The 27,792-nt window shown below is 36.9% G+C and overlaps 1 protein-coding gene across 4 annotated transcripts in view; it reads right to left on the bottom strand.

The window, feature by feature from the left end:
- Positions 1–27,792, bottom strand: part of LOC105475849 (Bardet-Biedl syndrome 9) — a 555,557-nt gene that overhangs the window by 217,489 nt on the left and 310,276 nt on the right. For all 4 annotated transcript variants that reach the window (XM_011731402.3, XM_011731401.3, XM_011731400.2 and 1 more), the window contains 3 exons: positions 20,818–20,913; positions 4,271–4,443; positions 696–848 (listed from right to left, as the gene is read on the bottom strand). In XM_011731402.3, the coding sequence (XP_011729704.2) occupies positions 696–848; positions 4,271–4,443; positions 20,818–20,913 (422 nt within the window). The remainder of the gene's footprint in view (positions 1–695; positions 849–4,270; positions 4,444–20,817; positions 20,914–27,792) is intronic.

Genomic DNA, 27,792 nt, shown 5'->3' with positions numbered 1-27,792 from the left:
AAGTCTTCATTATAATCATTCAAAGACATTATAGTAGAGCTGGTAGGAGCCTTCTCATGATTTTTAAAAATTATTTTCAAATTTAAAAAATAATTTTTAAGCAAGAGATGATAATTTTGAATAGTTTTTGGAGAGACAGTGCCTTAAGAGTGACAGCCAGATCACCCAGCCATGCAAATGATAAACTATGGATGGAAAGTGATCAAGAAGAAGAAAAAATATGTTTTAAACTAGAACTTTTTGAACTACGCTGCTTAAGAATTCCATCTCAAAATATCAACTGACATAATACTAGAAGTATGAGCCAGTTGCTTGGTAAGACAGTTGGAGAATTATGGTAATAATTATGGAATGCACCAAGAACTGTCTCATAATACTAATCATAACAGCTACTATTTATCAAGCACATATTACGTGCTTGGCATTGTTCTTGTTGCTTTACATAAAAGATTAAAAATCCTCACAACAACTCTGGGAGGTAATATGTGGAAACTGATGGTGCTCATGTAATTTACCCAAGGTGACACAATTAGCAGCAGAGTTTGACTCTGAACCTAGGTTTTTCTGACTCTAAAGCTTATGTTCCTTAAAGCCCTGGAAATGAGTACCTTATCTTGGATATTCTGGTACATGACTCCAGGGTGACAAAAAAATTATAGCCAGTAATAGAAAACTGTAACTGATATTATACTGACCTGCTTGTAGGTTCCATCTAACAAGGTGTCCAGGTGTTGAAGAGGGGCAGGGGTTTTATCTTTGAATCTTGCTAATAGTCGGCGTTGAATGGCCCGAAATTGTACAGCTCTCTCAGATAAGAGTTCTTCTAATTTTTCACCATTTATCCGTAACTGCAATGAATAATTTCTTAAACTGAGATTAAATGGACACAAAAAAACATCTTCAAAGAAAAAATATACACAATGATAATAAAAGAGTAATGAAGAAATATAAATGTATTATAGAATTAAGGGAATTAAAACAATGTGGTATTTGGTACATGAGTCACTAATTCACAGATGATACAGTGGAACAGATCAAATGGAAACTTTGTAAAAGTTATCCAGTATCACTGGAGGAAAAACAGATCATTTAATAGGTATTTTTCAATAATTGGTCACATGGGAAAAAATAGAAAACTTTTCTCATTCTTTACAGCAAAAGCAATGCAGAGATTAAAAGTTTAGACACAATAAAAGCACTAGGAAAATCAGAATTTTTAAAATAATCTTGGTATAGGAAAGGCCTTTATTAGTGTAAGTCAAAAGCTAAAAGCCACACCCACACACAAACACACAAACACACCCCTGATAAATTACTAGCTAAAAAACAAAAACATATAATTCTACATCATTTTTAAAAATTATAAAGAAAATAAGACAAATAGCAAACTGCAAAAAGTAACAGCAATAACTACAGAGACAAAGTCATGCCCATATCTAGAAAGCATCTACAAATCAATGAGAAAAAGACCACAATCCAACAGAAATCAGTAGGAAATCAGCAACAACCCAATAGAAAAATGGCCAAAGTTTTACACGAAAGTTAATACAAATAGCTCTTAAACATATAGCATTTGACTGAACAATCCTAATTCTAGTAATGTATCCTAGAGATACGCTTGCAGACAGTAATGTATATATCAGGATATACATTACAAAATTGTTTGATCTATTGTTATCACAGTAAAACATTATTAATAATCAAAATTCCCATCAATAGGGGAACTGGTTAAAGAAGGAAGACTATTCTGCAAGACTACTAGGTGCTGATATGCAATGCTGTGCAAAGACGATAAATGAAACAAAGCAAAATGATACAAAATAGTATGTATAATGTGCTGCCATTATTTTTTATTTAAAAAAAGAAACCTATATATTAACATAGTTGTGACTGCATAGGATATTTCTAGAAAGAGATACAAGAAACTGGATACCAAACACTGCCTCCAAAGAAAAGATTGAGTGGCTGGGGAATTAGAATCCTAAATGACTCTCTTCACTGTAACCCATCTCATTTAAATTAATATTGTTAAAATGAAAGAAAGCTAGTCAAAGTCACAGGATAAAAGGGACACTTCATAAGATCAGGTCACGTGAATCACTAATTCAACTTTACAAAATAGTAATAAACTAGCTGAAATAAATATCATATTCAAAATGCTCAGAAATCAAACATATCATAGACTACATTTCTGATAACAAACCAAATTCCTTACCCTTTCAGTGCATGCATTCTACAATTACATATGAAATAAAAGTAACTTGAAATTTTAACTTTTTTTAATCTGTTTTAGAAGCACTCAGTAGCTAACTAAATCAAAGACTATTCCCTTGAGCAAAAACATACCAAAAATTAAGTAATAAAAATCTTTTTAAATAAAGTTTTTAAAAGAACATTAATCTAATTATCAATAATTCATTCTTCTAACTGTATAATTTACTGCTATAATTTATTTCCTAAATTCTTGATACACCAAAAAATTAAAAAGATATTCTCAGTACTCAGACTATCAACCAGGTTATCATTCCTTTGAAAGTGTAACCAAGCAGCAGTGATTGAAATGTTTTCACATGTCAAAATTTCAATGCTGAACAAATATTTATTGATCCCAGAGCCAAACCCTGGTCCAGGCACTAGAAATTAAAGCAATGAATAATACAGACAAAAATGTCTGCCTTCATGAAGCTTATACTCCAAGGGACACTTGGATTCCAAAACCCATCTGCATTCAAAGTTTAAAATCTTACTAATGGCTGAAAGCAGAGAAAGGAGACAGAGAACAAAAGAAGCATAACCATGCCCCCCTTAATTTATGTGTGTAACAAATGAAAGTGCCTGTTGTTCACCATATTCTCTAAGTCCCTCCTCAGAAAAGACACACCCTTGATGTACAAACTCCAGGGAGTTACTTACTAGCCACAAAGTAAAAAGGGAAAATTATATGTCAAACTTATTAGTCAGTAATATCTAATATTCTCTATTTCAAATATTACAAATATGTAATTAGTATAGTCTTTCCGTGGACCCTTTCACAAATCACTACACTTCAGTTTCCAACAGTGAAGCAAGAATTTCTTAAAATATATCGCAAAGAACTGCAAAGATTCTCATTCCGTATAATACCTAAAAATACTCTTACAGACTGTGTCAATTTTGGTGCTACAATTTGACCAAAGGCATGCGTTCCTAGAAAATAGTGTCATCACAAGTTATCATAGATGAGGAATTATGACATAATTATTCATAATTCAATTGTATACACCTGAAATTTTCTTTTTATGTTCACACTACATTAAAGAAGTCTTCACAGCTGAAAAGTCAATGCTTTCAGAATGTTCAATGGTTGACTGAAAAATTATATGACTGGTAATATTCTCTCTCTCACACACACACACACACACACACACACACACACACACACACCCCTACACTGAAATGTAGTCCCCCCTAAGAACCAATGCTTACTTGGATAATGTTCGAAATTCTCTCAAAATTCCCCTTTTGTATTGCCTAAAGAGTCTGTTCATAGACTATATAAGTAGAGCCTGACAACTTTAATACATGGGACGTTTAAAAAAAACTATGACTGTCACTGTCAAATCCACTCACAAAACAAGTATTTGGCTAGTCCCAAACATCAAATCAGTCTTCAAAAGATGAAGGCATGTCAGCATTGAGATACTCAAGAGAATCTAACACAGGCTCTGAAAGCACTTCCAAAGAAGAAATGCAAAACATTCAGAGCAACAAAGTTACTGTTAGATCTCATTGATTCATATAGTTAATCATTCAGCATTTACCAAGCACCCACTATGCCAGCTACTGGGGAATATTTTAAGTGTTAACCCTCATTCAGATGCAGAAGTTCTGGTATGCTTGTTAAAAATGAAAAAGAAAAATCACTTTACTTTATAATCACACCTCATTTATGGCCTGCTAGAATCAGTTAGCCAAATGGTCTCTGATAAGCTCAAATAGTTTTAACACTGGGTTATTGGGGTCAAGGGTTAAGTCTCCATGTGGGAGAATTAAATCAGCTCTGTTCCAAGGCCAGACGACATGGTTAGCTCCAGGCAGCCACTCTATAAATGTCTGTAATTGATCACAAACTGGGCAAGTGGGCAGGAATGGATTCACAAAATCCACCATTCACATAAGAAAAACGAGAAGCACATAGCCTAATGGCATGTATACAGAATTCTTCTATAGCATCTATTTCTCTTTCATGTATTTGAGGATTATAGATTATGTGGGTTATGATTATACACACCTCAAAATGATGATCAATCAACTCAAAATATTCTTGAAGGGGCATAGATCCAGAAAAAGAACATGCAAAATCTTTGACTCCCTGTTTTTCAAAATATTCTTGAAGGCGAAGAATAAGCTCATTGGTTATGAGCCAAAGATCTTCAAATTGTTCACTCTGAATGCGATATCGTTCTGAGAGAAAAAAATTAAATAAAAATGCTTAGTAACACAGAATTACTAGATAAAGTTACATGAACTATCAATAACCCTGACTTTAAAAGTTCAAAGATTTCATTTTTGTAACAAAGATATGATTCCACTAGCTTTACAAAAACACTTTCACTGCTTCATTGCTCCCTGCATGAACCACTTAACACTTTCAAATCTAATTCCAAAAGTAGGTGGTCACAGTGGCAAACTGTAAAGTATGGTCCTTTTTGTTATGTATCTTATAACAGGTTTCAGTACAATAAAAACACCCAAATTTAGATCCTTTAAAAAGGCCTGTATTTAAAAAGAAAACAGCCATTGCAAGAATACAATTTGTTATCCTTAGTATCATTTCAAAATACTAAAGTAAAATAAAATGTATTCTATATAAAATTCAATATCCTGGATACTGTAATCAGCATAATTCATGGTAATCATGATCAAAGTTTTCTATTTTTCTAACAGTTCTTTAATTTGAAGAGAAACTTTGCAGTCAGACCCTTTTCTAAATATAAATCTTGTTTCCCTTTATTCCCTGAGACCTCAGCTCTACTACTCCAAGATGACCAATTTCTAGCTATGCTCTACCCTGAAAATGATGACAACAACGGTGACAATGACGCTAAGAGAGGTGGTAATAATACCTATGATAACAACAGCTATTATTTGTTGGGCACAAACTGTGTACCAAGAACTGTGACTACAATAGCCCCTTTTTATACAAAGGAAAATAAAGCTCAGAGAGTTTCAGAGACTTGCCAAAGATTAAAAGCAATTAAACGCCAGTGCTAGAATTAATAGTTCATCTCCTTCTGCCTAAATCCTACTTCTTCATCAGGACCTGGCTTTAATCTCATCTACTCAAATCTTGATTTCTCTGATATCCATGGGAGCTCAATCTGTGCCAGCCACATTTTAAGCACTTTACATTCACTTTCTCATTTAAACCCTAACAGCCCTATGAGAGAAACAGTGTTACTAGCCAGTTAGTAACAAGAGCAGGCACTGGGACACTAGATACTAACCTTAACTGCCTCATAAGATTGTGTCTTCCTGAATTTATATAGAGACTTACTATGTCTACAGTTCACTAGGCACTTAACTACCTAAAACCATGCATTCTTATATAACTTCCAAGATTATTACATTTGCTCCCTTTAAAAGAATTAATATACTTTTTTTTTTCTTTTTTTTCTTTTTTTTTTTTTGAGACAGGGTCTCACTCTGTTGCCCAGGCTGGAGTGCAGTGGCATGATCTCGGTTCACTGCAACCTCCGCTCCCTGGTTCAAGTGATTCTCATGCCTCAGCCTCCCGAGCAGCTGGGATTATAGGTACCCGCAATGACATACAGCTAATTTTTGTATTTTTAGTAGAGATGGGGTTTCACCACGTTGGTCAGGCTGGTCTCGAACTCCTGACCTCGTGGTCCACCCGCCTCAGCCTCCCAAAGTGCTGGGATTACATGTATGAGCCACCACACTGGGTCGGGAATTATACGTTTTTTTGAGATCTAGGACTAAGTCCTCTATTTCATTTAATTCACCACTTATTGACCATCTATTATGCAGATGTCATAAAGAGACACACTGGGAGTACAAAGATGAACTGAATCTTCTTGCTTAGGGAATCTAAGATCTAGCTAGAGTAGCATGATACATGGACATAGAAAATATTTATTTATGTTCCCCATGGTACCATGGTAAATTTCATAAATGCAATTACTTCTTCAGATTGGTTATTAGGACTTCAATTTGTCATCTCCATCCAGAATTCAATAATATATCTCCTATCATCCCAGTCATTCCCTTTTACAATGATAAAGAATAAAATATACTGGGTATGCCTGTCACAATCCATGCAAACACACTGGTCTTTGCTGCTGAAGTCATACCCCATTCCCCTTGAAGCTTCACCACCCCTCCCTTCACCCCAGTCTTATTCTGGATGCTGAGTTCTGCCCATAACGCTGATTAGGTGTTTTCCTCAATCAAAGATAATACTTTTTAAAATAAATGCCACCAAATATTTACTTTTTAAAAAAAATGACACTGAAGCGTTAATGCTTTAGAGATAGTACAGTTGTGGCGGGGCAGGGGTAGAGAGGTAGACTGGAGAATAATGATGATAAAGTACCATATAAACCTAGTCTTACCCACACTAAGCTTGAGATCCAACATATTAACTCTAGACTGTATTTATTTACTTTCATTCATTTACATTACTCAGTGCAAGATGCTGGGGATAAAATCAGGAATAAGGGAAGAAGAGCTTCTGCCCTCAATGAGCTCCCAGGAGACTTGGAAAGAGAGCCTAATAGCAGAAAACTGAACACTGCTTCTGCCATCACTCTTCTGCCATCACGGATTCAGGACCAATCATTAGGGCTAACCATGCCACAGTGGTGCCAGGACTTCTCCCGAAGAAGATATACTACCATTTTCAAGTATAGGAAAGACTATCACATAGCAGAAGAATTAGACAACAGCTAGAGAGATGCAAAGGACACAATTCATGATAAGAACTATATCAACAATGATAGATGTTCACAGCTGCCTCAGGAAAAACTGCCATTGAAAGTGTTTTTCAGGCTCTGAACTCCCTGGTCTTTGGTATTTTCTTGAAAGTCCACCTGTGAGTTGCAGAACTTGGTGTGAACGAAAGGTCATTTCATGAGGTACAGACCTGTCTCAGATCCTGTACCAGGATCCTTATCTTTATGTGTGTCTGTCCATCCCGGGCAGCCCACATCTAGGTCCAGGTAACATCCTAGGCTTCTAGGGGAGCTGAGTTTGGCCAGCTGTATCTCTTTCACAGCTTTGTGATCTCCCAGAACACTGGCTTCAAATCCTGTTGTACCAGGCCTTGTGGTTGTAGCAGATGTAGACGAAAAAGTTGCACACTGCAGTGATCCTGGCCTGAGAAGACAGTGAGATGTGGTAGTGGCTCTCAAAGTCACAAAGCCAGATGTGGTGGTGGTGGCAGGTATGGGCCAAATTGCTCAAGACATATATATTGGCACTGCCACAACTGATCACAGTTACCCTCACTATAGGCAGCTTCTGCAGAGCCACAGTCTTGATGATGAGTGTGTTGTCCCCCACAGAGGCCTACACCAGTGCCAAGAGATTCTGCACTGTGAAGTCCAGGCAGGGCCCATGTCCTCCCACTACACCCTTTGCAGCAAGGAAAAGGTCTTGTCCAGGGTAGGTAATTTCTTCCAGGCTTGGAACTCTTCCAGTAGTGTCACATCCACCTCCTTGTCCAAGGGGAGGGCATGTCTCACAGTGGGGCACAAGGTCAAGGAGAAGGCACTGCTGGTGCTCCTATGTTGGCAGTGGGCCTTGCGGGGCCCACCCTTAATGGGGCTCAGCAGGTGCAGGTGGAGCTTGCAGTTGGGAGAGGCTGGTGTGGACATGATGACCAGTGTCTTCACGCTGTCATCTCTGCCTGCAACATGGCTATCTTTCCCCAGGCCTCCTCATTCAGCTGTGTTTCTGACACTGCCTACTGCATGTTGGCTTCCCACACCATCTTGTGGGCTTCCTCAAACAGGCTGGCCATCAGCTCCCCCAGCTCCGGCACTAGGAACAGCTGCTCACAGTCTTCGTCCTTCAGCTGCAGCTTCTTGTGGGCTTTGTGCCGCTTCTCCTTCAGGAGCTCAGAGCCCATCTTGTGAATTCCTATGGAGATCCTGTAGGAATGAATACCTGCCAAAAGCATTAAAAAGCTTCCACCAGGTTCGTAAGGTTGAACAGGATCCTTTACAACTCCTAGATTTTGAGACTTCTGCTTTAATATGCTCATTTCCTTTCACATATACGTACCTTTAAATAAAACACTTAAAACAATGTTTGACATATTAAGCACTCAATAAATGTTACTTACTGTCATTATTGTTTTCATCACTTTCCCCAATTTGTTGTAAAGGGCAGAGATATCATACATTTCTTTGAACCTACACAGCACCTAGCTAATCAAGTAACTTTCACATAGCAGATACAAAACAAGTATCTTTAATAAAATGTTTTCTTTAGCATAGAATTTACTGTCATTTCAAATAAAGCTGTAAATTGTTACAGAAATTTCACAGTGCTAATTTTTCAAAGAAAATTCAATTCATTCAGTTTCTAGAAGGATTCTGAATAAGCTTCCACATGCAGATAGAAAAAACTTGGGGTTAGCCTAAATATAAGAATAAGAATAAAATTCCTTATATATGAAATAAAATAAAGCTGTAGAGAGGAATTTATTCGATTCAACTATAAATTTTCAATGAAAATGTATTACAAATCTTAAAAAAGATAAACATAAACAACTAGGATTATTATGACATGTTTAAAAGAACTATATCATCTGGCCCCAGAAGTAAAAACACACATATATAATTAAAGGTACCTGAATGAAGTAAAGGAGAAAGCCATGGGGAAATCTATGAGAAGAGCATTGCAAGACAAAGGAACTGTAAGGACAAAGGCGCTGAGGCAGAAATGTGTTTATAGAATACAGAGGAGGAACATAGTATGTCTGAAATGGAGTAAGCAGTTTTTATGCTGCACTATAACAAGACATTATACCAGCTTCTGTTAAATCACCCATGTAGGTATTGCGAAAATATCTGGAAACAAAGCATGTTCAGGTACGTCCAGGCAAGCCTATCCACCATAAGTTAGTCTGAAAATTGATCAGAATTTATCACTGGGGAAAAAACATGGACATGATTCTCAGCAGAACGCCAATAGTATGCCCAAGCTCAGCTGGCCAGAGCTGAGTTCTTGACGAGGAAAGACAAACCCAATTAGGACCAACTCCAACACCTCAGTGAAACTGCTAGGCTGAGTCTTCACTCACAGCTTACACTGGGCATGTGTGTTGTATGAAAGAAAATGGGGGATGCTGTGGGCTAACCAAGAAAAGCAGCAGCAGTGCCCCAAACTCTTCCCCCAGCGAGGTCAAGTGCCTGCCTCAGCTGCCTATGGAGCTCCTTCCTTTTATTGTCCTGACAAACAAACAAAAAAATCTCTAACAAAATGAAATGTGAACAAGTCTAAGCTTTTCTCTTCTCCTTTTATAAAAATTTGGATTACCACGACAGGGGCCTGTGAGCTCTCCGAAAGACCCATCTCAATCCCCCATATTGGGCAAAGACTTCCCTCTCTAAAGATAAAGTAACAGAGAAACATCACATGCAGTAGGTTCAAAGGAAAGTGACAAATCAAAGGGTTGAAATTCTCTTTATAAAAGAGAGGTAATGGAAGAAAATTCTTGTTTATAGTTTAAATAATACTCAAGGTAACACTGTATCTATTCATTTATTCAAAAAATATTGCTGAGTGATAAGTGCTAGGGAGACAATACTAAACAACACATACATCATCCTATTTCTCATTCTAGTGAGAAGGGCAGAAAATAAACAAGTGAATAACATATGAAACAGAACCTATGAAAATACTACGATGCAGAAACCAAGGTGCTGTAATAAAGACAAATGGGTGGCCTTTCTTGAGATGCTATGGTCGGGAAAGGCCACATTGAGAAGGCGATGCCAGTGATAGTACTAATGGTAATAAGGATGAAAATAATACCAGCAGCCAAAATTTACCTAGCACTTACAATGCCTCAGGAAATTATTATATGCTTTTTAGGGGTTATTTCATTTGCATTCATATATAATATTACAGTACTATTTTATGGCCATTTAATAAATTTTTTAATGGTTATGTAATTTTTCCAAAGTCATTCAGAAGAATTTTAAGCTAGAGCTGGGATCTAAACTATCAATTTGAGTCTACACTCACTTTCCTAATGATTTTGTACATAAAGCCAAGAGCCGAATCAGGAACGCAATCCCATTCATAATTACCACAGAAAGAATAAAATATCTAGAAATACACTTAACAAGGGAGGTGAAAGATCTCTACAATAAGAATCTATAAAAACACTGCTCAGATAAATCGAGATGACACAAACAAATGGAAAAACATTCCGTGCTCATGGACAGGAAGAAAATATCATCGAAATGGCCATACTACCCAAAGTGGTTTACAGATTCAATACTATTCCTATTAAACTACCAATGACATTCTTCACAGAGCTAGAAAAAATTATTTTAAAATCCATATGGAACAAAACAAGATAACAAATAGCCAAGGTAATCCTAGGCAAAATGAACAAAATTGGAAGCACCACATTGCCCTACTTCAGACTATATTACAGGGCTACAGTAAACAAAACAGCATCATACTGGTACAAAACCAGACACGTCAACCAACAGAACAGAAGAGAGAGCCCAGAAATAATGCTGAACACCTTCAACCATCTAATCTTCAACAAAGCTGACAAAAACACACAAATGGTGCCGGAATAACTGGCTCACAATATGCAAAAGATTGAAACTGGACTCCTTCCTTACACCACATACAAAAATCAACACAAGATGGGTTAAAGAGTTAAATGTAAAACCCAGATCTATAAAAATCCTGGAAGAAAACCTAGAAAATACCATTCTGGGCATAGGAATTGGTAAAGATTTCATGACAAAGACACCAAAAGCAATTGCAACAAAAGCAAATATTGACAAATGCTATCTAATTAAACAAAGAGCTTCTGCACAGCAAAAGAAATTATCAACAGTGTATACAGATGACCTACAAAATAAGAGAAAATATTTGTAAACTATGCACTGGGAAAAAGTTTAATATCCAGAATCTATAAGGAACTTAAACAAATTTACCAGAAAAAAACAACCCCATTAAAAAGTGAGCAAAGGATATGAACAGACACTTTTCAAAGAAGACATACATATGGCCAACAAGCATATGAAATAATACTCAATATCACTAATCATTAGAGAAATTCAAATCACAGCCAAAATGATATACCACGTCATATCAGTCAGAAGTGTTAATATTAAAAATAAGTCAAAAAATAACAGAGGCTACCAAGATTGCAGAGAAGAAAGAATGCTTATACACTGCTGGTAGTGGCATAAATTAAGTTCAACCCTTGTGGAAAGCAGTGTGGCAATTCCTCAAAAAACTAAAACATAACTGCCATTCGACCCAGCAATCCCATCACTGGGCATACACAAAAAGGAACATAAATCATTCTACCATAAAGATACATGCACACATAAGTTTACTGCAGCATTATTCACAATAGCAAAGGATCAACCTAAATGTCCATTGACAATAGACTGGATAATGGAAATGTGGTAGGGATACATCATAGAATACTATGCGGCCATAATAAAGAACATGATCATGTCCTTTGCAGAAACATGAATGAAGCTGGTGGCCAATATTCCTAGCAAACTAATGCAGGAACAATAACAACAAAAAAACAAATATTGCATATCCTCACTTATAAGTAAGAGCTAAATGATGAGAACACATGGACACAAGGAGAAAAACAAGACACACCGGGGCCTACCTCAGGGTGGAGGGTGGGAGGAAGGAGAGAATCGGGAAAAAATAATTATCAGGTACTATGCTTAGTACCTGGGTGAGAAAAATAATCTGTACAGCAAACCCTCATTACTCAAGTTTACTTATACAACAAACCTGCACATGTACCATTGAACCTAAAAGTTTTTTTAATGTAAAACTCTTAATAAACATTTAAAAAGGTATGACATTTTCAGTAACTTAAAATTTTTAGTTTCTGTTTCTTTCTTATTTTTTCATCAACATATACAAAAGAAAAACAAAAAACAATTTTTCTGGAATAAAAAATTCACCATTAGGATGAGCGCAGTGACTCACACCTGTAATCCCAGCACTTTGGGAGGCTGAGAAAGGCAGATTGCCCAAGCTCAGGAGTTCAAGACCAGCCTGGGCAACATGGTGAAAACCCATCTTTACTAAAATACAAAAAATTAGTTGGGCATGGTGGCGCACACCTGTAAGTCCCAGCTACTCAGGAGGCTGAGGCACGAGAATCAGTTGAACTGGGAGGCAGAGGCAGCACTGAGCCAAGATCGTGACTGTACTCCAGCCTGGTGACAGAGTAAGACTCTGTCTCCAAAAAAAAAAAGAAAGAAAGAAAAATTTGCAATTAGTCTTGGAATTTATAAACACAACAACATTTTTTACTTTTGTTAGATTACCATAAATCCAAAGAATCAATGAGTCTAAGATTTATAAAGTATTATTTTGATTACTAAACATTTTCTCAGTGTTAGTACTCCAAGATGGTTAATACTACCCCTGGAGACTTTCCAGAGTATATATTTCATGGATGGAGAAATGAATTTTTCGATTTACAATATAACATAAAAGAACCTGTACTTTAAAATGAGCCCTTGAAATATTAGTAATCAAAATAGCTGTCAAAATGAGCATTCAATTTGTTTATCTCTTTTCTTTTGTATCTTGCAATAGCAGTTCAGTGGAAATAACCACTTCAGTTTCCAAATAAAATAAATTTAGATGATCAGAGCCTAGACAATTTCCATAACACTCTATTATAAATGGAGAAAAGAATATATTTAATTAAGGAAGGTACAAAAATGCATCACATCAGTCTTTATGTGTGTCAGAACATCTCAAGTTCATCAATATAATGTTTGTATTCATATCATAAACAGTGAACTATACAATTCATGCTATTTGGAAATTTTGAAACGTGAGACAGAAAAGCAGATGAATGCTTTTTAAACCAAAATGTTGAGGAAACAACTTAAACTATTTCAGTAGTTTTTTTTTTTTTTTTTTTTTTGGAGACAGAGTCTCACTGTTGTTGCCCAGGCTGGAGTGCAATGGCGTGATCTCAGCTCACCGCAACCTCCGCCTCCCAAGTTCAAGCGATTCTCCTGCCTCAGCCTCCCGAGTAGCTGGCATTACAGGCATGTATCACCATGCCCAGCTAATTTTGTATTTTTAGTAGAGGCAAGGTTTCTCGATGTTGGTCAGGCTGGTTTCTAACTCCCGGCCTCAGGTGATCCACCCAGCTCGGCCTCCCAAAGTCCTGGGATTACAGTTGTGAGCCACCGCGCCCAGACTTTCAGTAGGTTTAGTATTTTAAATATACAGTCTCTTCAATATTAGAAACTAAGGATGGTTTCTTAACACTTACTTTTCAACAGGCTTTTTCCAAGCTAGATTTATATAATATTCTCATTGTCACTTAATAATATTGCTAAGAATTTTTTGAATAAATATAAACAGTAATATTATATTGATGAATCACTGTGTAAGTTAAACTATTCACAGGGGCATGAGGTGGGCATCAGTTGACCTTAGATTTGGTCATTATACTTGTCCCTAAGTTTCCTGACCTCATTAAAGGACTATCACAGAGCCCCTACCATATGAACTTTCAGCACACAAGAAAATTCACTGATCCTTTGAAACCTCATGCTTTATCAAGCATCAGGATATACTTTCCCCTTTTCCTAGAATGACCTCCATCTGATAATCTCCTACTCATTCCTTAAGACCCTCTACAAATAAAATTTCTATGGAGTTTCAACCCTTTGGGATACAACAGCACTAAAAAAGTGCTTCTATAAGCACATCAAGCATTCTATTATTGGTTCTCTTTACCTGTTCGTCTCTCCCATTAGTGTAGGAGCTCCACAAGAGCCACAACAGTGTTTATAGCTAACATGTCTGCTGAACGAAAAAGGAATAAATGTATTGTCTACCAAGATGAAGTAAAATAATACTCCCATTTCCTTTCTCTCCAGGTATTTTGTATAACACAGTTCAAGATCACATATGCTTTCTTTTGGAAGATGCAAAAGAAATCCTATTTCAAGGCCCAACAATTTTTCACATATGTGACTGTAATCCTTCTATTATACCTGAAAGCGAAATAATCAAAATGAACAACTAAGAAAAAGGACTTTTAAACTTGACTTTATTCAATTCAATCACTCTAGCATGTTAAAAATCTTTCAGGATATTGAAACATCCAATGTATTAGTTATCTTTTCCATTTTTCAAACATCTACCTGAGGCTATACCAATTTGATACACATTAGGTATACTTTATTCAAAATGCTCAGGACCAGAAGTGTTTTGGATTTCAGATTTTTTCAGATTTTGGGATATGTGAATTATATACTTAAGCAATTAGGCATTCCAAATCCAAAAATCCAAAATCCAAAATGCTCCAAACTTCCAAACTTTTTGAGCACTTTGGATTTTGAATTATAAGATTTGGGATGCTTGACCTGTATTTGCAATTGGTTAACCCTACTTTGTGACACTGAGAGTGTGTGTCTATTCAACATTCTTTGCAGATTTTCAACTTAGCAAGACACAGCATTCTAAGTTGAAATCTTGGAGAAAACTTCTGCATTGTCATCTATCATCCAATAATTTTGATGAAAAACTAAATGCCATCTTGATTCATATCCCTTGAGTAACTTGTTTTTTTTCTTTCTATTCTTTAAGAATTTGCTCCTTAGCACTCTAAAATTTCACAATGATTTGTCTGAGAGGAAGAGAGAAAGACAGTGTGTGCTTTCTCATTCATTGTGCTAAGCATCAAAACAACACATAAGATCAACAAAACAAAGAGCTGGTTTTTTGAAAAGATAAACAAAATCAAACAAACCTTTAGACTAAAAAAAAAAAAAGAAGGAAGACTCAAATAAAAGAAAAAGTAGAAATTATATCTGATACAATAGAAATACAAGGAATCGTTAAACTATTACGAAAATGCTAGGAAAAAACAGAAAATCTGAAAAGACCAATAACAAGTAAGAAGATTGAATCAGTTATACAAAGTCTCCTACCAAAGAAAAGCCCAGGACTTGATGGCTTCACTGCTGAATTCCATCAAACATTTAAAGAAGAACTAATAACAATTCTACTCAAACTATTCCAATATATCAAAGAGAATGGAATGCTTTCAAATTTCAATCTATGAGGCCAACATTATTCTGATAACAAAATCAGACAAGGACATAACAAAAGAAGAAAACTGCAGGTCAGTATCCCTGATGAACTAAGATGCAAAAATCCTCAACAAAATACTAGCAAACCAAATTCAACACAGCACATTAATAAAATCATTCACTATGATCAAGTGGGATTCATTCCAGGGATGCAAGGATGGTTTAACATAAGCAAATCAGTAAGGATGATACATCATATTAACAGAATGAAGGGCAAAAACCATACGATTATTTCAATAGATGCAGAAAAAGTATTTAACAAATTCAACGTCCTTTCATGATTAAAAAAATAAAACTCAATAAATTAGGTAAACAAGGAATGTACCTCAATTCAAATAGGCCTTTTCAATATCCACAACTGTGATACCTCATTTTCTTTCTTTTTTTTTTTTTTTTTTTTTTTGAGATGGAGTCTCACCCTGTTGCCCAGGCTGGAGTGCAATGGCACAATCTCAGCTCACTGCAACTTCCGCCTCCCAGGTTCAAGCAATTCTCCTGCCTCAGCTTCCCAATTAGCTGGGATTACAGGCACCTGCCACCATGCTGGGCTAACTTTTTTTGTATTTTTAGTAGAGACAGGGTTTCACCATGCTGGCCAGGCTGCTTTCAAACTCCTGACCTCAGGCAATCCACCCGCCTCAGCCTCCCAAAGTGCTAGGATTACAGGCGTGAGGCACTGTGCCTTATCAAGTGATACCTCATTTTCTTGAAATCCTTGTCCCCATTAGTCTTCTATCCACTTTAGCAATCCACTCCCCCAATGATGAGCTTGCCATTATCAGAATGTGCAATCTCTCTGAACTCCTGTTCTCAATATCTGATCCATTCTCTGACCACTACCTTTTTTTTTTTTTTTTAACCTAGTTCATTTGCTCTATAACTCCTTCTACTTCCTCAAACTTTCAAGAATTTTGATCAGGTGAACCCATTAATTTTTCACCATGTATCGGTTTTCGCTAATCTTCACTTATTTCCTTACCATCTCAGATTTGGTAGTCCATTATGATAATCAGTCTCATAAAAACATTTAATCTGTAATTCTGTTTTAAAATCTGAGCCGTTTTCAGTTGCTTAGATGCTGATAAACAAATCACTTCCAGGGGAAATCACCTAACAAGGATGGCTGGTTTCAATTCAAAATGTACTATCTCAAACTCTAGACGGGGATTCCACAATGCCTGTTTCCCTCATGAGTTTGCTTTCTTATTTTCACAGTATTTTTTGTTCAAATTTATACATCATCAAAGCTCCTTTATCTCTCCACTAACAAATCTACGAAGTCTCCCTAGATGCACATACGATCCCTCCTGTTACAGAGAAGTTACAAAGGCCTATTCCTCAACCCCTCCCGCTAGCTTCTGCATCCCATCCCTCTCTTCCTCAAGGACTTCATTATGATCCACTTCTCTTTCCTGATCATCAACCTCTCCCACTGAACTCAATCATTTAAATTAATATTCAAACGTGTTCTAATATTGTTCCTTTAAAAACAAAATACACACCTCCTTCATCCTACTTCTCAATTCTGAGTTACTGAAATTAGTTGCTCAATCCTTATTGAAAAACACTAGAAAATGAAAATTTGCAGAACTAGATACTCGAAATTTATCCTTAGATCAGGCTGCAGCTCAGACCACAATGATTTGGGCTCAGGCAGATTTATATTTCATAAATAGAGTTTTATCATTATTTTCTAAAGTTCTGTGAAATTTGTTTCCCATAATTACATAAGCATAATCTTTATAATTACATAAACCATAGAGATATTATTGAAGGAATTGTCTTTTTGAATATTCATAAGGGAAATTTCATCTTTGACTCAGCATCAGTAAAGGGTGTGCATCTCTCAACAAAAGATTTAACATTTTGAACACTCTGAAAATGGAAACTAAATGATTACTTATTATTTTAGGTGACTAGCACCTTTTTGATCATACAGTATGCATTTCTGAGTATTAATCTTATTTCTACCTTTATTAGTTTCCTGCCCTGATTTTCTCTTTCTATTTTCTTGAAATACTTATCTTCTCTTTTCATATTTTGGATACTTTTAAACTCTTCTAAATTATTTAAGAAGCAAGTAGAACAAGGCAACGTACAAATAGAGACTAAAGATAAAAACAGAACTAGAGAGAGGCAAGACCAAGAAAAGTATAGAAGCAGAAAGGGGCAGAAGAGACTGGGGAGAGAGAGGTAGCAGTGTTTGTTGTTATGGTAATAAGTCATTATGTGGATCTGGATCTTAGGAAAGCAGCATAAGAATATATACATATTTAGACAATAGCATATTTTTCTGAAATTCCATTATACTGAATCACTCAAAATTATAGACATCCATGCAGAAATATTTTGCAATATTAATTATAAAAACAACTATAAAAACATTTGATCTTACAAAATTAGAACTTCCCTGTTATTTTCAATTTAGGACTGTGATAACAGTTTTCAGAAATGTTGCTAGCATATTTTTCCCAAATTTAAGCACTACTTTCATTTTTTTTTTTTTCTGAGACAGAGTCTCACTCTGTTGCGCAAGTTAGAGTGCAGTAGTGCGATCTCAGCTCACTGCAGCCTCAACCTCCTCGGCTTAAGTGATCCTCCCAAATCAGCTTCCAGAGTAGCTGGGACTACATTCATGTGCCACCACACCCAGCTAATTTTTCTTTTTCTTTTTCTTTTTCTTTTTTTTTATTATACTTTAAGTTCTAGTGTACATGTGCACAACATGCAGGTTTGTTACATATGTATACATGTGCCATGTTGGTGTGCTGCACCCATTAACTCATCATTTACATTAGGTATATCTCCTAATGCTATCCTTCCCCCTCCCCTCCCCACAATAGGACCCAGTATGTGATGATCCCCTTCCTGTGTCCAAGTGATCTCATTGTTCAATTCCCACCTATGAGTGAGAACATGCGGTATTTGGTTTTCTGTTCTTGTGATAGTTTGTTGAGAATGATGGTTTCCCGCTGCATCCATGTCCCTACAAAGGACATGAATTCATCCTTTTTTATGGCTGCATAGTAGGGTAGTGACTAGGTCTCACTATGTTGCCCAGGCTGGTCTCAAACTGCTACGCTTAAGTGATCCTCCCACCTTGGCTTCCCAAAGTGTTGGGATTACAGGGATGAGCCGCTACACCCAGCGACTATTCTGCTTTGTAAAAATACAATCCTACTCAGTTCCCCAGGGAATCTGGTTTGGTGTCTGAAACAATGAGCTATACCTTACTTTTCTCTTGTTTGCTTTGACTGGTCTATACTGAATCAGAAAAATGAATGAAAATCGCCATACAGCATACACGAAGCCTTGGCTGCTTACCAAGCAAGTTCTAAAAAGAGATGAATATGCAGAACCCACAGAAAATACTATCCAAGAGCCAAGGACAATTCTACGTGACTTATGAATCATTTGACTGGTTACTATGGAAGAAATACTAGGTTCTTTCCATTTGTAGCATTTTTCTGTAAAGCAGATTGCTGGACTATAATTAATACTAGGTACCTTTCAAAAAATGAAAAATGTCAAACACAGATTGGGTACAAATTACTTCATTCCTTTCTTAGGAATGAACACTCTGATAAAGCAGTAGGAGCGCTAACATCTGCCTCAACCCCAGAAAAGTACACTCTCCTTATACCTATCTTTCTCCATCACCACAGGCATCTCCTAGGTAGGATTCTGTGTGTCACTGCAGCCAAAAACCATCACAGAATTGTAATGACTATCATTCAGGTTTCAATTTACACAGTTCATTTGGCTCCTTGTTTAAAAGGTCCTGCCCTATTCCACTATTTGATTTTGTCTACCTACTATGGCTAAGTCAGGGAATTGCCATACATTCAGATAAACAGAATAAATCAGCTGTATACTTGATTTTTGGTAAAATTTAGATAGCAGTAAGGTAATCACAGGCAACATCAGTGTTTTACTTGTTACTTTATATCAAAAGTTACAAATAAAACACATTAGGATATAAATATCTTCATTTGCACAAATTTTTGCCTTTTTTAATGGTCTCAATTGCAGATTCATTATACAGCACCATCAACTGCAGCCAAACAAATGTGTAAAATTTCACAAAGAAATGTTGGCATAATTTTTTTAGTTTAAGGAGAACTGTTAAACTAAGAGAAATGCACCAAAATGGTTCTACCATCTAACTGGAGATTAAAGCTAATCAAAGCAAAACAGTGCTATGTACTTACAGTTAGCAATATTAAACTACACATTTGAAATTTTATTAAGTGGATAGATCTCATGTTAAGTCTTCTTATCAAAATAAAATGATTTGTTTTTTAAAAAATGATGCCAATGTCAAGAATACTGCAATCATGACCAATCAGGAAAATCACAAAAATAAAGAATCTTCTCTTTCTTCTCAGAGTTGTTTTTTATTTCTGTGACCTATTCTAGAGTCTTCAATAGTATCTGAGTCTATTTTACCAGTCACCAATTGACATATTCCAGAAACTATTGTGATTTTAGCCATAAAAACATAGTTATAGTTTCTAAATGGGATGTCTGTTCCTCCCGCTAATACTTTTCTTTTTCAAAAACAGATGGCCTTATTGTACTCTTACTATTAGAAAAGTAATAACCAACTACAACTGCAAGTGCATGGATAGAAAGTGAATGCTCACCAGAAAAACTAGAGATATTTTTTTAATGGGAATGTCCTGAGCCAGACTATTTCAAGGGGGTATGGGGGTGTATATGTGTGTGTGTGTGTGTGTGTTTGTACTTTTTTCCCTCAGTACAAATTTGTTAAATACTTCCCTTCTTAATATCTTATTTTATTTCCATGAAGGTGTGTATAACTCAGTAAGTTCAGTAGCTTCAATATACTACATATGTCAAGAGCTAGTTTTACATTGACTAGTTTCAACTATTATTCTCACATACATAAAGTAACCAAATCAATAGGGCATATCTAAATTCAAACTTGACTATGTACCTTTCTGCCTATTGAAATTACACTCAGCAAAAGTTATCCACTTTCACCGTTATCTTTGCCAGTGTCCAAAAGGAATAAACAAGAATATATGCAAACAAAAAAATTCCAAGTTCTAGGAGTTCCCAAACCTAGTTCACCATATACCTATCTTAAATATATTTTTCATTTCTTTAAATCCCTCAGTTAGACTCTCCTTAGCTCCAAGATAAAAATTATATACACTCAGACAAAGTGAATATATCAGTTACATATCTGATTTTTGGTGAAATTTAGATCATGGTAAGGTAATCTTGGGCAACATCAGTGTTCTCTAATAAAACACAATCCTAACTTCATAACTTTCACATCCTATCTACTTAATATCATGGCTTTTAGTTACTGAAATCTAAATGAACATCACCCTTTGCAGGAATCATTGATGTGAGTATGCTCTGTGATGTGACATCCTTAGAAAAAAAATTTAAAAAGCAATAATAACATGGTTTTACTTACGAGAAGTTTTGGAAGCAAGAAGAGTAACTCGGGCACCTCCTAAGAAGTGAAAACCCATTACATTCACCTGATCATCATCTGACTGACTGGCAAAACCTACAAAGAAAAGAGAGAAATCACCTTATGTAACCAGAAGGCAAAATTAACACATTTGAAATAGGAATCTTAGTTGAATGATGCGTGTTTTTGATGTCACTGGTCATGTATAAACTCCACGTATGAACTATAATATATTAACCTTGATTTCCATAGTAGCTTCCAATCAATGAAATTTCTGCCTTACACAAACTCTGGAATCATTTAATTTCATTTATTCTAATGGTTGATTCCAGATATGAGACAGAACATACGCAAGATGAACCTAGAATATCTTTTCACACCAGATAGCAAGGAAGCTATTACTGAACCGGTAGGGTTTTATGAAAAGGACTTGAAAGCCAGCTTAAAGAGACTACTACTGGCCAGAGATAAAAATATTAGGGTATCAAAGAAAATAATAATTGCAATGGAGTAAAACACATCAAATATGTTTAAAGGCATGAGTTCATACAGAGACTTAAAAACAAAATAAAAACAAATGGTCACTATTGATCATCCTACAGAATCAATGCTATTTATTTTAAGCTCTGTTTATTTAAAATATTTTAAAAATTAGTAATAAAGGGAAAGAACCAAGCATTTATCCTGAAAACCCTACTCAAACTGCACCATATAACAGCTACAAAAGGAAAGGTTCTCTCGAGAGAAATATTCCAGCTAAAAAATGAAGAAAGTGTGACAGAAATAGAATATCTATTTTTCAGCCTGTAGTGAAGTAATGGATCTCAGCATTGAGTATCAATGGCTGTTACCATCACATGCAAAAAAAGACAAACAAATATTATGTGCCCTCTGTCTGCTGAAAGTCTATACTACTATCCATGAAGAACTCTGGCCAAAATAATCAATCTTGACTCTGCCAGCTGTAGATCCAGCTTACCGATTTACAGACAATGTGACAGACAAAAGAAATATTAGGACAGGCATGGTGGCTCACGCTTGTAATCCCAGCACTTTGGGAGGCTGAGGTGGGCAGATCACGAGGTAAGGAGATTGAGACCATCCTGGCTAACACAGTGAAACCCCGTCTCTACTAAAAATACAAAATATTACTTGGGCATGGTGGCACGCGCCTATAGTCCCAGCTACTCAGGAGGCTGAGGCAGGAGAATCGCTTGAACCCGGGAGGCGGAGGTTGCAGGGAGCCGAGATCGCACCACTGCACTCCAGCCTGGGCCACAGAGTGAGACTCCATCTCAAAAAAAAGAAAAAAAAAAAAGGGAAGAAATATTAAACTTCATCACAGGGGTAAAGGATGTCACCAAGATGGTAAAGTAGGGACACCAGTCTTCATCCCCAGCAATAAAAATATATAGAGAGAAAGACAGCTATTCAATAACCAAAATAGCCCTGTGAGAGCTCAAGGGCCTATTTAAGAAGCTGAAACAAAACAGAACAAATGACTGGTTATATCAGCATACCTAAGATGCCTGCAGATGACTAGTGACAAAGAATAAAGGCAATAGGCTATTGGTGACAGCCGTGGAGTGGGAACTTCCATGGTTCCCAGCAGCCTGCTCCACAGAAGACACCAGCATCTTTTGCCACTGAGGTAACCAACAGCCATTTCCACCAGGGAACCCCAGAGAGGAAGGCATGGCTCTATATTCCCTTGCTCAAGAAGTAGTTATTGTTGTACCACCCCAGGACCAAAACCACCACCCCTCCAAACCTTGCACATTCCCCTAACCCCCAGGCCACAGTCACTTCATGAATGTGCATACTTCAGAGACTGGCTCTGTGGCTGCACTATGCCCATCCATGTCTCAGATACCAGAGCTACCACCATAGTGAGCCAGTTCACACCCAAGGTCCTACAGCTAAGGTCTCTCTGCATATTACTATGGTTCAGTCATTACATCACTGTAATGATTACAGTGATAGAGGACATAGAGGACAAGGCCCCATCCTATACCTCAGAGCCAAAGTAACTCTGCACACATCCATGCTCCCATCTCGGGCTCCCCAGCTGTTTCATAAACACTAATGCCTCACATACCATCACCAACACAGCAATGCGGGTTCCTGTGCCCCAGGTACTGGTGCCATTACCACCCAAAATCCCAGAACCAAAGTCCCTTTACACATACCCATGCTTCAGGACTTAGCTCCATGGCATCTCCATAGGTGCCATTCATCAGGCACTGGAAACTGGCCCACAAGCCAGACACAGTGCCAAGAGAGATCCCCTTGGCTAAGATTTCCCTGATGGGAGATAAAGAGATTGGGAGTACCCTAGCATACACTGCCATTAAAAATCCCAACAGCCCTCACTATTGCTGAGAACACTCACAGAGTTGGCAACTGAGGATACCTGCAATCTTTACCAACACCAACCACAGCTAAAAGAGCTGCACACAGTTTATGTTGTTATGCCCTTGCCAGGGCCAGAACCTCTACATCTCATACTGCCAGCACCCTTGACCCTCCCATAGAAGGTCTTTCCACACCAAAATCGGCACACAAAGTTGGAAAGAGGAGACTGATCCACCAAATGTGCAGGCATCAAAGTATGGCGACCAGAAACAAGAAAAACAAAGGAGACATATCCCTACCAAAAGAACACAATGATTTCCCAGTAGCTGACCCCAAAGAAATGGACATCTACAAGTTAACAAAGAATTCAAAATAACTGTTTTCAGGAAGCTCAACAAACCAGAAAAACAAAACAAAACAAAACAAAAAACAGAGAAACAAAACTCAGAAGAATAACAAGTTTTGGAGCTGAAAAAATACAATGAATGAAATGAAAACAACTAGGCACAGTGGCTCACACCAATAATCCTAGCACTTTGGGAGGCTGCAGCAGGCACATCACTTGAGCTCAGGAGTTCCAGATCAGCCTGTGTAACAAAGTGAAACCTTGTCTCTACAAAAAATAAGAAAATTAGCCAGGTGTGATGGCATGCACCTATAGTCCCAGTTACTTGGGAGGCTGAGATCAGAGGATTGCTTGAGCCCTGGACGTCAAGGCTGCAGTGGGCCGTGATCATGCCACTGAACTCCAGCCTGGATGACAGAGCAAGACCCTGAGAGGGGAGGGGAGGAGAGGGGAGAGGAGGGGGAGGAGGAAGAGAGGGGAGAAAAGGGGGGAGGGGGAGGGGGAAGGGGGAGCGTATGGGAAGGGGAGGAAGACAGGGAGGGGGAGGGCAGAAAATACAATGAAGAACACCAAAAATAGAACTGATTAAGCAGAAGAAAAAATCTGTGAACTCAAAGATTATTAGAAAATACAGTGAGATGAGGAAAAAAATGAAAGAAGAAAGGCTGCAAGATTTAAGGAACAGTATCAAGCGAAACGATAAGAGAAAACCTTCCACATCTGGAGAGAAATATAAATATCCAGATATAAGAAACTCATGACATCAAAACATAAAATGTGGGGGGATGGAGTAAAAATTATTCACATAACTGTAGAAAAAAGCTAAATTACAGATCAATTTCCCTCATGAACATAGATATAAAAATACTAAAATACAGTTTGGCAAATTAAACCTAAAAATATAGTGAAAAGATAATATATCATGACCATCTATAATTTATGTCAAGAATGCAGGTTGGGCTAACATTAAAAATTAATCAATGTAATACACCATATTTAACCAAATAAAGAAGAAAATGATAAGAATGTCTCAGCTGATATAGAAGTAATCTTGAAAAAAATCCAATATCCATTCCTGATTACAGTCTCAGCAACCCAGGAATAGAAGGCAACTTCCTCAACCTGGTAAAAAAAAAAAAAAATCTAAAAAATACTTATAGCTAAAACATACTTAATGGTGAAAGACAATGTCTGTTCTCAACATTTCTATTCAACATTATGCCAGAAGTTCTAGCTAAGGCAAAAAGCAAGCAAAAACAAATAATCCAGTTTGGAAAGGAAGAAATGAAACTGTTTTCATTTGCACATAACATGATCATCTATGTAGAAAATCTGACTGATTAAATCTACAAAAATGCTACTAGATCCCGCAAGTGGTTTAACAGTGTTGCATGATACAAGATTGATATAAGAAAATCAATTGTAGGTCAAGCGCGGTAGCTCACACCTGTAATCCCAGTACTTTGGGAGGCAAAGGCTGGTGGATCACCTGAGGTCAGGAGTTCGACACCACCCTGACCAATGTGGTGAAACCCCATCTCTACTAAAAACACAAAAATTAGCCAGGCATGGTGGCGTGTGCCTGTAGTCCCAACTACTTGGGAGGCTGAGACAGGAGAATTGCTAGAACCCAGGAGGCGAAGATTGCAGTGAGACGAGATCGTACCACTGCACTCCAGTCCAGACAACAGAGTGAGACTCCATCTCAAAAGAAAAGAAAATAAATTGTATTTCTATGTATTAGCAAAGAACAATATGAAATCGAAATAAAACACAATAGCATAAAAATACCTGAAATAGGGATATATCTCACAAAAGATTTATAAAACCTGTACATGAAAAATTACCAACCCTCACGGAGAGAAACAAAATAGGCCCTAAATAAATGAATGATGGTCTGCACTTTCATCTTAAGAAACTAGAATACAGAGATACCATGTTCAATATTGTTAAGATATCAGTTCTCTCCAAATTGATCTATGGAATCAATATAATCCCAATCCCAATCAAAATCCCAACAGCCAGTTTTGTTCACTTTACAAGGTGATTCTAAGATTCATATGAAAATGCAAAGGACTTAAAATATCTAAAACAACATTGAGAAGAATAAAGTTGGAGAAATTGCACTACCTGGCTTCAATACTTATTATAAATTTACAGTCATCAAAACACAATGTTACTGGTGTACAGCAACAGACAAAGATATCAATGGAACAAAATTAAGAAAGCAGAAATACACCCACATAAATGTGGTCAGATGATTTTCAACAAAGTTGAAAAGGCAATTCAGTGGAAAAAGATAGTCTTTGAAAAATAGTGCTGTAACAATTAGACACCCAGATGCAAAAACGTTAATTTCATCCATCCCTCACATCACACACAAATATCAGCACAAAATGGGGAAGGGACTTAAATATAAGGTTTAAAACCAGAAAACTTCTACCAAAAAAAAAGGGGGGGGTGGAAGAGAGAGGAACTTTGTAACCTTGGATTAGGAAAGATTTCTTAGTTATAACAGTAAATTTATGATCCATTAAGAAATTGATAAATGGGGGTTTATCAAGATTAAGAATTTCTGCTTTTCCAAAGATTCTGTTAAGAAAATGAAAATACATGCCACAGACTGGGAAAAATTATTTGCAAATCACATATCAAATAAAGGAGTGAAAGAAGACAGATGAAAAAGAACATACACTATATAGCTCTATTTTATAAAATTCTAGAAAATGCAAATTAATCTCTAGTAACAGAAAGCAGATCAGTGGTTGCTAGGGATGAAGGATAAGGAATTACTAATAAGCAAAACAAAACTTTTGGCAGTGATGGATATGTGCAGCATCTTAACCATTGAGATGGTTGCACAGATAAATACAGAAATCAAAACTTTTCAAATATTATACACTTCAAATGTATAATTTATGGTACAAAAGTTATACTTCAATTTACGCTTTTTTTCCTTAAATTATTATTATACTTTAAGTTCTAGGGTACATGTGCATAACGTACAGGTTTGTTACATATGTATACTTGTGCCATGTTGGTGTGCTGCACCCATCAACTCGTCAGCACCCATCAACTTGTCATTTACATCAGGTATAACTCCCAATGCAATACCTCCCCCCTCCCACCTCCCCATGATAGGCCCCGGTGTGTGATGTTCCCCTTCCCGAGTCCAAGTGATCTCATTGTTCAGTTCCCACCTATGAGTGAGAACATGCGGTGTTTGGTTTTCTGTTCTTCTGATAGTTTGCGAAGAATGATGGTTTCCAGCTGCATCCATGTCCCTACAAAGGACATAAACTCATCCTTTTTGATGGCTGCATAGTATTCCATGGTGTATATGTGCCACATTTTCTTAATCCAGTCTGTCACTGATGGACATTTGGGTTGGTTCCAGGTCTTTGCTATTGTGAATAGTGCCGCAATAAACATATGTGTGCATGTGTCTTTATAGCAGCATGATTTATAATCCTTTGGATATATACCCAGTAATGGGATGGCTGGGTCATATGGTACATCTAGTTCTAGATCCTTCAGGAATCGCCATACTGTTTTCCATAATGGTTGAACTAGTTTACAATCCCACCAACAGTGTAAAAGTGTTCCTATTTCTCCACATCCTCTCTAGCACCTGTTGTTTCCTGACTTTTTAATGATTGCTATTCTAACAGGTGTGAGATGGTATCTCATTGTGGTTTTGATTTGCATTTCTCTGATGGCCAGTGATGATGAGCATTTTTTCATGTGTCTGTTGGCTGTATGAATGTCTTCTTTTGAGAACTGTCTGTTCATATCCTTTGCCCACCTTTTGATGGGGTTGCTTGTTTTTTTCTTATATATTTGATTGAGTTGTTTGTAGGTTCTGGATATTAGACCTTTGTCAGATGAGTAGATTGCAAAAATGTTCTCCCATTCAGTAGGTTCTCTGTTCAATGTGATGGTAGTTTCTTTTGCTGTGCAGAAGCTCATTAGTTTAATGAGATCCCATTTGTCAATTTTGGCTTTTGCGGCCGTTGCTTTTGGTGTTTTAGACATGAAGTCTTTGCCCATGCCTATGTCCTGAATGGTACTACCTAGGGGTTCCTCTAGGGTTTTTGTGGTGTTAGGTCTAAGATTTAAGTCTCTAATCCATCTTGAATTAATTTTTGTATAAGGAGTAAGGAAAGGATCCAGTTTCAGCTTTCTACTTATGGCTAGCCAATTTTCCCAGCACCATTTATTAAATAGGGAATCCTTTCCCCATTTCTTGTTTCTCTCAGGTTTGTCAAAGATCA

The sequence above is a fragment of the Macaca nemestrina genome, chromosome 4 (assembly GCF_043159975.1).
Source record: "Macaca nemestrina isolate mMacNem1 chromosome 4, mMacNem.hap1, whole genome shotgun sequence".
NCBI lineage: Eukaryota > Metazoa > Chordata > Mammalia > Primates > Cercopithecidae > Macaca > Macaca nemestrina.
This window is presented reverse-complemented; position numbering and strand designations above follow the sequence as displayed.